Source organism: Varroa jacobsoni, unplaced genomic scaffold (assembly GCF_002532875.2).
Source record: "Varroa jacobsoni isolate VJ856 unplaced genomic scaffold, vjacob_1.0 scaffold_1298, whole genome shotgun sequence".
NCBI classification, from domain to species: domain Eukaryota; kingdom Metazoa; phylum Arthropoda; class Arachnida; order Mesostigmata; family Varroidae; genus Varroa; species Varroa jacobsoni.
Window position 1 is genome coordinate 153,964 of NW_019214200.1, and position 13,134 is coordinate 167,097.

General features: G+C 39.3%; 1 protein-coding gene and 1 long non-coding RNA gene across 2 annotated transcripts in view; one reads left to right on the forward strand and one right to left on the reverse strand.

Moving 5' to 3' along the window:
- The window catches only part of LOC111268546 (E3 ubiquitin-protein ligase MARCHF8), a 37,448-nt gene extending 25,730 nt beyond the window's left edge, over nucleotides 1-11,718 (reverse strand). The window contains exon 1 of the mRNA XM_022847605.2: nucleotides 10,639-11,718. Within this exon, the coding sequence (XP_022703340.1) occupies nucleotides 10,639-10,713 (75 nt within the window). The 5' untranslated portion in view covers nucleotides 10,714-11,718. The remainder of the gene's footprint in view (nucleotides 1-10,638) is intronic.
- LOC147752360 (uncharacterized) lies at nucleotides 93-3,235 on the forward strand. Its single transcript, XR_015314269.1, has 3 exons — nucleotides 93-637; nucleotides 1,480-1,506; nucleotides 2,979-3,235. It is a non-coding gene; the product is annotated as an uncharacterized LOC147752360 (long non-coding RNA).
- Nucleotides 11,719-13,134: the final 1,416 nt, after the last annotated feature.

Genomic DNA, 13,134 nt, shown 5'->3' on the forward strand with positions numbered 1-13,134 from the left:
ATATTTTCATGTATTGGTTTTTTTTGGATCGATAGAGACAAATTCGGCGGCTAGCGTATTGTCGAAAATCTCAGATTTTTGGATATAGTTGGTCGTAACTTGTTGATCTCGCTTAGTTTCTTCATTGTTATATTTGTACATCGGAACTCTCGAAGATTTCCCAAATCAAAATTCGAATTTTTTAGAAATCTTCCATTTAGCTATTGCCAATATGCCAACCTGCCGCTCAAAACTTTCTAAGTCTTGGAGATGGATAATTGGCACCGTTGATTTTGTCGATACGTTTTTCAGGTCGTTGACGAGGTCCACACACACATCTTTTATCGAGAGTACGCTTAATTTATATACCGGTAAGAGCTAAGGTATGAATGAAAATTGGCCTTCGCTGAATCGTAGCTTTGTTGCCAGACATCGTACGTGCGCGTGTGTTATCCTGTGCATGACTAAATATGAAAACCGCTTCAGAGTTTACTCTACTATGGTCAGTTCGAATAACGAAGTCAGCTGGGAACAGTAAAGGTCTAAATCGTAAACGACGTGTAGGTCGTGATGCAGGGCAATAATTGAGCATGTTCGTAAACAGCTTTATTTAGGAGGCATTTTCAAAGGTGACCTTGATAATTCCAGCAAATCTCAGGTAGGTTGAAGGCTCCTTTTTGGTAATACGGGAATGGCATCTGAGATTAGGTCAACAAGAAGACAGCTGCCTTCCTCGTCCGAAATTCTGAGATATTACCCCAACAAACGTTTCGGCATCACGTCTGACTACACATCAAACGCAACAGCTTTCAGAGACAATTTAATACCAGCTGGAAAGGACTTAAGATATTTTTTTTACGAGTTATAGAACTTTTGCACCTCTCTTTGCACCTCCGTTTCAAACAGAACACTTTGACCGATCATTCAAAAATAGCTCTCTATTGTCACTATACTCCAGCTGTACTGTTAGGTGATAGCGATAAACGTTACGCTAATCCTATTCGTATAGAAATAACTGAATACAATTTGACATACGCCTGCTTTATAGACAGAACGGACCCGATACAATACAATGATATAGAAAATGGCCGACGAATAGTTTGTATCTAATCTGCGTATATGAAGAAACGTGCTCCTCTATGTGAAATCACCTATCCGAACTCAGTGATCGCTAGATGCTGCTTCAACACAATAAGGGATTTAATTTAATTTTAATTTAATAAACTGGCGGGTTTCTAGTTATTACCGTTCTTTTTCTATAACCAAGAGCCTTACGGGTATCACAGGCTAGGACCTGATCATGATGTCTCCTATCTATGTTAGGTGAACGTGAATTGAACGCCCGTTATTCTTTCTTGGCCCAGAGCGTGTGTGTCAGTGTCGCAATTGGGACCAACCAATTTTCGACGTTTGGACGAAGGCACCGAGTTACGATTTGAGATTTAGTAGCATAACTCAAAGGCAACTCTGGACCTAATCGGTGCTGTCTTCTATTTGCAGATTCGTCAAAAATTCATCGTTGAAAAGGTAATATTAATCCTATATGTTCAATATGGTACGAGTTTCCATTGCAAATCGTTGACAAATAATTCATTATTTTTAATAATATTGCTGAATATTTCAACACCGTCATAACGTCAACTTCAATTAGATTAGTTATATTATAGTTAGTTATATTTTCTTTATGAGAACTTTTTTGAGAAGAAAGTTTTGTTGAAGCATTTAACGTAATCATCAGCCTTTGTTGTTATCTGCGTGATGAGATGTCTGTTTCAAAAAAGCAGCATACGTAACTTCTCCTCTAGGTAAGCGAGTGCTGAAGTTTTTTCGTCTGGCAGAAATAGACAGCGCTTCTCCTGTTCGCAATCTTTGCTCAATGGCATCCTTCCATGCCAAACAAAAAAATAAGTTAACAGCACAGACTCTCATAGCATGTGGGGAAGCAGAATGATCCGACTGACGTCCCTGACGGCACTTTTATACAGCAGCGTTTTCTGCGGAAACCCTTCATTTTTTAACAAAATTCATTATATACCTGAAGGTACTGACTGTATCTAACAGCAAAGGCAGCCTTCCCTGTTTAAGTCAGGCTATCGACGCGCTCTGCATAGTATGTGTCATCGAATAACGAACGCGTATATAAAGCGTTTAGATACTATGAAGTTAACAAGTTCCCAGTTTAGAAGTAGGCTCCAGGGTTAGTTTTTGTAAGATCTTTAGTATAGCTAAAACTATACTGCGGCCCCTTTAGAGGACTGGAAGGCTAATCAATGCCAAAGCGTTCTCAAAGTACAAATTCGCTTAGAGATGCACAAGAGTGTTGTTAAATATGCCTTTCAACGATCTAAATATTCATGCTCCTCTGCCTAAAGTGAACGAACATCTCATCGTATTACTAACAACCATCAGCTTCACGTAAATGATGGCCTTAATATATCTGCCGGCTAGTGATTGCCCCGCGGTATTTTCTAATCCACAATTTAATATTAAACAGAATGATGTCTATGCAATTTAGTGAACGGTCAGGTAAATGGAGCAGTAAAGACGCTGAGCGTGATCATGTAGCTACACTTTTATGCTAAATTAGCTGAAAATCTACCAGGCTAAAACGATCTGCACGTTAGCGAGCCGGTTCGGTATAGCTGTACCGTGATTTCTATTGGCGCCAGAAGCTATCATTAACATCAGTTAAGGAAAATTTTAAAAAATCCAGGATAATTATTCCGCAATAAGGTAATAGAACGCAGTAAATGAAGCGTTTAAAGCTTATGGTACCACGGGGCGCTAACAGCAGTTCTACAGTTAAAAGTTGAAAAAGGTAACCTAATAGATATCGTCTCACTATATATTATCTCATTGAGAGAAGAACTGTGCTCATTGATAGAGCGAGGACCTGCCCGTGTAATGAAGAGTACGCTCGTGCCTTTAGTATTTATGTAGGATCAGATTATTTACAAGAATAAATTTCTAATTCGATTCTATCACACCTGACTTTTCAGCTTTAAAATAAAAAGCTTCCTATAATAACTGACAAGTTAAGAGTAACCTTTGTGAAACCAGGACTCTGCTCATGCTTCTAACAGGACCAAGAAGACAACAGTCAGTTAGCGGAAAGGACAAGTTTTAGCTGTAGAGGACGATAAAGTAACATTTACTATAATAATCTTAACAGATTTCAAAATCTAGTAAATTTGTTAGCGAGACCGTCTACTGATATTGCAACGAGTGCTTCAGATAGTAACCATCAATCATTTGATCTGCCAGGTGGGGTTAGAATTATCATAGCTGTTGAATGAACATCCCGAACTTCGTCAGTACTACCTTGTTGTTGCCCCTTACAATCCAGCACTTCGCTAACAACAATGACCTTGTAGTGACATCAAATAAAGCACACAAAGTTCTAACTTAATGTAGATAGTTTCCTGCAAACAAGTGAACTTGTCCATTGCAAATTCATTTCAAAATTGAAGAATCAAGCGTGATGAAATACAAATCAATCCACATTCAGCTTACTATTTATAATCGGCTGACTTCAAAGAGATAATAGGCAGGTTCTCCTCTAGACGCATATGTCATCACTTTTTCGGTTGGGATTGTATGTCGCACACATCACAAAAAAAAAATAATGTACAGCCCCAGAGGTTACCTGCTAATCGCTACCATTACTTCAAGGACTAATTTCGAAGTTCGGAACACCTGTCCATAGCAATGTTCACTTAAATTAATAGATGTGTACAATACGTTGAATTTTACATAGGTTCTAGATATTTGTGGTTTGTGCACAGAGAGAAGGAAGCATTATTTTTGAAAAATGTTTTTTACATTGACGCTAATCCCCAGGCTCAGATACAGCACGTATGACCTATTCAATTCTAAATGCTGGGAAGCCATCTACCTACCAACGCAAGGTAACGTAGGCGCAATAAGATCACAGCGTAACAAGTACGCAAAGAAAGTAGTGGTCGGCGCAACACTTGTACTGTACCTTCAATTGTGGACAATGCATTCTTCATGGCTATCAAAGGCCTAGTTAATGCAAAATGTTCGCCATAGTCAATCCTAGTCAGTGGTACACAAAAGAACCTACCTGTCCTAAATCTTGTGTATTTATGGTTTAAAATAGAGAAACTTGTGTTTATGACTAATATTACCTCAAACGGACAGACCGTTTGCCATACCAGTTTGAAATCGATATTACATTTCATTGCATAAGCTTAGAAATTAGACCGTGTCCAACGGAAAAAAAGTTATCTTTCAACCTTCGCTATGTTTTTACGTCTAGGTTTTACGTACGGTATTGCCGGTAGAGACGCCATCACACGGCTGGCTTCCAGCGCGAGATAAACCGTGTGTCCATAACTGGATTCGCACCTAGACACTAATCTTTGCAGGCGAACACCTCACGCACTAAGCTATCACGTACCTTCACAGAAAATAAGCAATCTTCAAGTTCGATTCGTGTATCTGCAACTTGGTAACAGGTTCCTCTCAACATCGTTGATCGATACCTGTCGCTAGTGATAGGTTAATTTAAAAACATCTTTCGATAATTACCCTTATAAGGCGAAGTGTTATTGCATTTGTAAAATCAAAGGCAGACTTTCAATGGAGTAAGTTTCGATGACAACATGATAACGTTTAAATAAGTGAGCTAATCAAGAACGGTCTAATTGGTCTCCAGTGGTACGTTTGGTATGAAGTAGAACTCACGCGTAGTTCTACGAAAAAACGAAGCAAGAGTTGGTCAACGAAGTACTACATAATGATATTACGAATAAAGTATAATAACTTACTAAAGTAAAAATAAATTGAATGAGGTAAACAAATGTACAACTACAAAGCTATATCATTTTGTATGTATCTAATCAAATAAAGTCCAAAGACGTTGCGGCATCGGCTCTACCAAGTCTCACCGCAAATCATTAACTTGTCTAAGATATCGATCAATCATCCGCGCAAAGCCACAATAATATGAGTAAGTCTCACGGCAAATTGAAAACTTCCCTCATGTGTTTTCTAACTACTTCAATCGGAAACAAAGATCATTTTCTAAAAATGTATAAGTAAAAATCTTGTTAGAATTATTATTATTACTATTATTATTATATTAGAATGCTACTCTGCTGCTTATACGACGATTATCGACTTCAGTTTAAAAAACCGCGTGATTTTTGAGTAGTTTTTTTTAAGTTAGCTTTAAGCTAATTTCGAGCTAGCGTGTGCATTCCGGTTCAATTATGTGCCTTTATAAAATCTGTCGGTCCAAACACACAAACTGTAAGCAACTATAACCCTATCTTGGATTCAGCAGGCATTTTTGCTGATCACAAATATATGAGTTAGCCTATCTAATAACTTTATTGGATAAAGTTGCAGAATTCAGCGTTACTGCTGCCATGACTATTTACGATATGCATAATATATTTATACGGCCGTTTGTGTTTCGCTTAATATCAAAGAACCACGTTAAGAACTTTCATACCGTGTGATGAACTGTGCATCCATACATCAGTCACAAACCGTGTACACCTACCTAACTGATTATACACACTTTGTACACACTCTATTGTAATGAAATTTCGATGCCTGCGAAAAGTGGCCTTTTTGAGTTACGCGCCGTTAACCGACGAAATTTAGTTGGTAAAAACGAAAAAGTGGAAACAGGTCAAGTGAAGAAGTTAAATCTGGAAAATTAACGCCCAGTGGTTCGAGCGTGCTTGTTCGGAAGGCTACGGCGATTCAAAAATTCGCGACTGGTGAGCAATATATATATATATGGTGCACATGTTTTAAGATCGGTGATTGGAAGGTGAAAGGTAAATGAGGAAGCGACCAGATATCGGGATTCCTAACACAAGAAAGCACTGCGGCAATCGAAGAAGCTTTTCACGAAAGCGGAGCTTAGAGGCTTAGGGTTTGCGTCAGCGAAAACTGGCATGACACATATAACGCGTGACATAATCATAATTCGAATCTTCAAAAGGTAAAAAACCGTGAATTGACTACAAACCAATTAGAAGTGCATGTGGTGTTCTCCCCGTGCAGATTACGAAACATAAATTGTATATAGGAACGCGAATTCTGGGTATATGGCTGTCCAGAGTCTGCCAGATGTCTCTAACGGATGTTTAAAGGCCATAATCCTAGCCCAACTGGTTTAAAAGTTATTCGGTTTGTGAGCCACCGGATTCAGTTGTAACAGCTTGATATTATACAGGAGCGGTCCTTATTGTAAAAAATCCTTTACTTTGTTGCAAGGAGACAGTGCGAGTTATAGAATACGTATGCGTAAGCTTCCTTAGCATTGATAGCGTGCCACGTTCGGTCCGCACGTGTCTGAATTACGTTAGACTTAATCGAGAGCTGTAATAGCTTTTTTTGAATCATTCGTTTGGCCTAATGTTACACATGTTTCAAGTTTTTTAGAAAGTAATTATTGTTTTCATTGATGGCTCCGTATTTTTAAGAGTTTGTTATTTGATAGTGTTCAAATGTTGCATATCCCGGAAGAGTTGCGTGTCACCCTTTCGCCTTGAGTTCCAACTCAAACGGTGCATATGTGCGGTGTGTACGGTGCATAAACTTTAAACGCTGATTTCTACCGGTGTTAAGATGTTGCGAAAACAACCCAGGACATGTGCTCCGCGTTCAGTGAGACCATTAAGGAATATAGACTACTCTAATATGATTGCTTTCAAAAATCACTCGAGCGAACTTTTCTCAATTTCGAAAAGTCAAACAAAGTTGGTTCTTTCTTTTTTTTTTTTAGTCAGCTAGAGAATCCCTGTCGTAGATTCCATGCCCATTTCGGCTTGCTCTCGCAGTTTTTGCCACTGAGTCTGGTCACCCATTTTAAAAGTTCTACCTTAAAATATAATTTTGAGAATCGAAAAAAAAAAAAAAAAAGATAGATAGACCCTTAAAGATATATATTCTTCGACTATAAGGAAACGAAGTATTTAGAACACCCGGCAATGAACGACAGGACAGTTCCTTTCGTAATACATCCGTTACTTTTCTAACAAAACTAGATCGATCATGTGATAGCGGACGATTGGACACAGAAGCTTCTACATCATCTTTGCAGCTGGAAAATTATATTCTATCGAACGCAGTACCCAAGAGTTCCTCTTTCTGTATTCAAGATATAGGGCAAAAAACAGATATGCCATATTGAATTTCACTGCAGTACCGTTCACTGCAGGAGCAGCCACCCCCCGCTGCAATCGATCCACGTGAAAACACAAATCCGAATAAAGGCTTCAGTGAGTCGCCGTTGTTATTCGACTTTGCCAAATTTTGTTCTCGTTGCCCTCAAACGTGGATGGGCCATAAGGTTTCGCCAATTTGAACAACGTAAAACGCGGTTCGCGTCCGGCCAGTCTGTCCGTTAAAGGCAGCCGATAAAAGAAAAGAATGACTGTCAGGCTGTTCCGCTTAAAGAAGTAGCGATGATTTCAGCATGTGCGGGCCCTATTCGATAGTCCCTGCTTTAAATTTGAACTTGATAAGCCCTCTTGAGCTTTCGTTTGACCGAGCTCCCAATTGCCCCAACCATACGTAAAGAATAAGTTACATGTATAGTTGTGCTGTTTCGAACATTTTTATACGGTATCAATCAACTATTGACCGGACGGTGATTGCCCTACGTTTATGTACACTACAGGTGTTACAACTGAAAGGAATCAATCATCGACAACCGAAATAATACCATGTGATAACTGTGACCGACTCGTCACGAATGCTACTCCGTCAGAATCGTTGCGTCGCTACATGCGCTCCCCATTCGAAGTAGCTGTGCACTTATATTCGTTGTTGCTACGAAGACTATGATAATATAACGCGACGCAACCGACCATTTTTCATGGTCTTGATCCCATTTCTTCTTTCCGGTCTGCTGCGTAGGGTGCCCACGTGTAGTGACTCATAACTGTAGATTACATTAAAACATATCCTCTTAATATTTGGTATTTGTGTTATTATTAAGTAACTGAGTATGGCCACAGCGCTCTCATGTTATAAGCATTCCGACTTGAGCTTCGATACAATATTACTAGACGAAGAACTCGCTTCAAGCTTGCATATATATATATATATATATATATATATATTCAACACTGAAATATCTCCAGCGCGTTGTCACGTATTCTTTCTGCTCTGATTATTTTACTATTAAAAATACACATTTCGTAAGTAACGCATTGGCTTCCTAGCATTCTACATGATGTACCGCAGGGTCAAAAGCCACTTCTCATAGTACTCCTAAGTATAGCGTAGAACATGCAATCGGTTCTACCATACGAACGCAAATGTTTCATTTTTGTTCTTGAAAAATATCTGATTCATAATCTTTCCATCATGATCTGACGTAGGTACTCCGTAAGTCGACAACGCGTGTCTTGATGTAGTATCCTCCTTCATAAAAGCAGGCGCAGACGATGATAAGAACAAGAGCTGCAAACTCACGGACTGAGGTGTTGAGGTGTCACCTTTGTAGGAAGGAGAAACGTCAACGAAGACGAATCCAAGGAGCTGTGAAGAAACCCATGGACAAAAATTGGCAAATAACGCGTAGGCGTTGACTCCGAGATAAGCTGTCTGCTTTAACGTTTCAAGCACATACAAGAAGCCTGTCGAGATCGTGAGTGGTCTTATGAAAAGCAAACAAGCTATTCAAAGAAGTGGCAGACGCAGAGGCAAGCCCGGTAGCTCGAATGCGCCGAAGACGTCGAATTCGTCCTGAGTCACGAAGGGCAACTCTTGACAGAATTAGCTCAAACGCAAATTACTGGCTAGAAGCACCCCTTGGACACAACGCAACCACTCATCCCTGATGAACGCACGCTTCCATTTTTGTGACTTCAAATCTGCCTTTGACACTGTTGCTTCGAACTGATCGTGAAATCTTCCACACCCTCATGTGTGCTACATCGAACCCTAAGCAGACTGCCTTTTTAGCAGCGTTCGTAAGGCTATGACTGATGCCACCGCGATCGAAAATGGCGATTCTTTGAACACTGATGTAAATGTGTCTATACCGAATGTATGATGACGGGCAACATAGACATACATGCAGCTTCTTCACGGCTTTTTGTTCCCTGTGTTTGTGTTAAATTCACTGTATAAATCTTTTTGCACAACTACCGATCAAATCTCGGAAGATTCGTATTCACACAAAGATGTTTTAGCCTTCTTCGAAAAAAGGTCAATCTATCTGTTTTTCTCCATCAAACCGCACAGATCGTTCAGTAGCAATGTTGTCAGAATGACACAAAACAATAACCGTAATGATCGAATTTCGCAACTGAAGACTGTCTAGGTACACGATAGTCTTGGAATAGCCGCGGAATGGGTGCAGGAACGAGAGAAGAATTACCATACGGAATCGTGTACCGTTCTCAGGTGATGAGGCTGGTTTCGATTTTGTGCTATGGAAATTTTTGTTCGAACTGTAAAAATATGCTACATAGAAATTGCATAACCCAGCCCATCATCAGCAGATAGGTTAATAAGTTACGCAGAGGTATAGCAGAAGATACATTGCACATAGACTTAAGTGTTCGGCAGAATCATTGTACAATTATTTTCCTTCCCTACACAGCCGTCGTAACTACTCGTACGATCCGAGGATTTATAACGTCAACAGATATGATTCAGACGTCGGCGGATATGATTCCATTATTGACAATACTTTGTAAGTAAGTACGAGTGTCTTATATATACAGATGCCAATTTTAGTAGGGAAGCGACAGGCCAACAGGACAATGGACCGATGTGGGCCATTGCAGAACCCCTTACGAGGACGTCAGTTCTAAGGAACTCCATCCCCTATTTCTGTATGAGGACGGCTATGAAGAGTGCGCAAATGCAGCTGGGCTACGATACATGTGAATACAATTCTGTCAGAATTGTAGCACTAGCTTTTCGGTGGTTGCTATTCTACGTAGGTGATCTTGGTTCACTCTAGGAAAAATTAATTCCTATTATAATGATAGAGACATGCGCATCGCTATTTTATGGTTTATGAGAGGTAACTGGATTTGAACTCGTTTGTGCTATAAGCTCTGTTGTATTGACTACACTATCGCGTTAAAGTTTGTAACTGTCTGCCGTTCTAGTATTTATTCAATATTGTTCCTAAATAGACGCTTTCTGTGTGAATAAGTTAAGACGACTTAGCTACTTCAATTTTTTGCTTTCCGAGATAGTTGGCATGACATTTTCAGGATAACCTAGACGAGCTACCCTAATGTTGGCAAGGCTAAAGAAACGGAGGGCTTCATTGGACATGCGTTATATACTATGTAGCATGCTGTGGTCATTTTTTTTCTAACAATTTCGAATGAGTCTGTAGTCTGCGTCTTGTCAAGTAGAAAATGGATATAGCGCCACCCTAATTCTATATGGATAATGATTCGCTATCGCTAAAAAAAAAAAAACTGTTTTCCTTTTTTAAAAAGAAACAAATATTTTTGCTTTTAATATTATAATGTTTATCGCTAGGCACGTATAAATAGTATTTGAAGAACGCAAAAGCAATAAGTTTTCAGTGAAACTTAACTCAGAAAGAGTTCAACCGTTTTTTGCCAGTCATAGGTCGTATCGTGTCCAATACATCCTATATGTGTCATATACCTATGTAACATCAATCGTACTTACCCTTGCCAATTTTGGCTGTTTGTAGAGTACCACTTCGACTCCATAATCCTCGTATAGAAGCGGGGAGTCGATCATTGCCGCACTCCTTGATAAATGTTGTTAATAAGAATCGGTGCTCAAGGAATGGATATACTTGTTGACACTGCATAATTCATATTTTCCTAAATACATGTTGGATCTATGAGTATATAAAACATCACCGCACAGACAGACAGACAAACAAGATTTCATTGGTGTTGGAAAACTACATCAATTAATGAAAAATCTTTAGACGGACGCAAAAGCAGTGACTATGTGTTTTTTAGGGAAATGCTATTGACAAACTCGCTTCACCTGTTGCAGGCCCGGTTTCAGGTTTGCTTTCTATCTTACGTTCCATTTGCATTTAAATAGTACTGTTCTAATACTAGGCGTGCACCTTTGTAATTACGTGCACCAAAACACGTATTCGAATTTCGCATTACATACATTATAGCGAAAAGCACATCTCTTTTATTGGAATAGAGATCTATTGATTTATTTATTTCCAGCCGAGGTTATAGGTTGGACAGACTCGTGAGTACCGTATTCTTCGAACCGTCTTGAAAGGTTCGAGTGCGCCTACAGACGTTGCAGACTAATCCTTGAACAATTATCGCACGTAATTTATTAATTTCAGTCCTAAGAGCCCACTTAGTCAAAAATCATTTTTAAAAATGACCATAGATCAAATCCGCCCGTACAGGCCCCGATACGCTATTGCGGGCAGTGTACATAATATACTACTAGGTAATCCCCCTTACTAGGTAACTAGTGGCCGCCGATTTGAAGGGGAAATAAGTCAGTGCAGAAGGCGCACTGAAAGAAATACCCCCGATCCTATCAGCTTCCTTGCACAAAGTATTTCTTAGAGCAATTTTTCTTTCTCTCGGCGGACCAGTTTTAGTCGTGCAGTATAATCAACACAAATCATCCCAGCTATACATGCGTCTTCAAATTGGCCGTTATAGTCCAACCTGCTGCTCAAGCTCAATTATGATTTGTACAAAAAGCACTTGTATGGTCGCTTTTACTCATATCTCGAAGCTCACCACAGCAAACATGAACGGATCCTTTTTATCGGCCAGGTGTTTCATATTCGATCTTCTGTCCACATTTGAATTAAATATGATTTTGCAGAAGCTGTGACCTTTTGACTTTGAAATAATATCTTCTACCTAGCCTACGGGCGGAAACCTTTTCACAGAAAAACGCTACATTTTAATATTTCCACAGAAACGCCTTCCGTTTTAATTAAAAAAAAAAAAACGAAAACTCGAACCAAGACAGGTAAGACACGATGAGTGCCGAATCCGCTCAGAACGGAGATCTTTTCAACTAAATTTAAAAAACTTTCTCTTTGCAAGTCGCATTTTTTTTTAACTAAAAAATAGAACTTCCTAAACACTGATTATAGTTGATAAAGGGAAGAGAAACTTCTGCAGTTCATCCTCGGGGATCGGTACAATTTAGTTGCAAACATCTAATGCAGTTCTTCTTTCATGGAGTCGTACCAAGTACGAGCATACGACATATGGCTAGCCTTTATCGTATGTGTATAGGACGAATGGGGAGATAACGCAAGCAGCTCTTACATAATACCCAGAAATATTCCCTAGAAAGACACTGGGACATCAGCGGTCTAAGTTGCGCTACTTTCTGTGGTTACATATAGAAAATCATTTCGCTAACATTTAGTAATTTAATTGGCATGTATATGCGACCGAAGATATGAAATATTTTTAAGTAACACTTGGAATTGGAGTTTCGGAGGGACAGATGGCAATATAGCGTAAAGCGAAATTTATTTTGTATTCAAGCAGAGCACCTGTAAATGAAATTGCCTGGGAACTTTGGAAGGAAAAAAAACAAATGCCAGTAATTAAATAATTAAAATTGGAAAAAAAACTGCGGCAGATATAATCTTGCCAAACAACATCGCCGCAACCTCACGCTTCCGGTAAAAACAAGCCGGCATGGGTTAACTCTGTTGGAAGTATAATATATCTACAACGGCCAATAAAAGATGAACAAGCCCAAGAGACCTCGAACAAACAATGCTCCACTGTTTTTCTGCCGTTCTTGTTCTATTTGACCGATATAAAATTTAGTGGTTTGGTACAATCGCGTTATGAGGTAAAATAACATCTGTAAAAACAGTACACTTTTTTGTAGTGTGGGTATATGTGAACATTACCATTAATTGTAACAGTAATTAAAGCTAGTTGGCTGCCTACGTTGATGCGGTACAGATAGGTGATTGAAGGAAAATTCGTCTGATTGCCCTTTCTTTTCTAGGTATTCTCTACGCGATGCTCAACTGCTAGGTTAGCTAAGACGGGACACTTGTAGCCATTGAGGTGCTGCAACCGGTGAACTGGGTGTACGCAAAACCCACAAGTCGCGTCGCGTCAGTTTGGCTGACGTGTTTTAGTATGTGGCTAAAAACTGTTGACTTAGCTGATATTTTCTACGCCA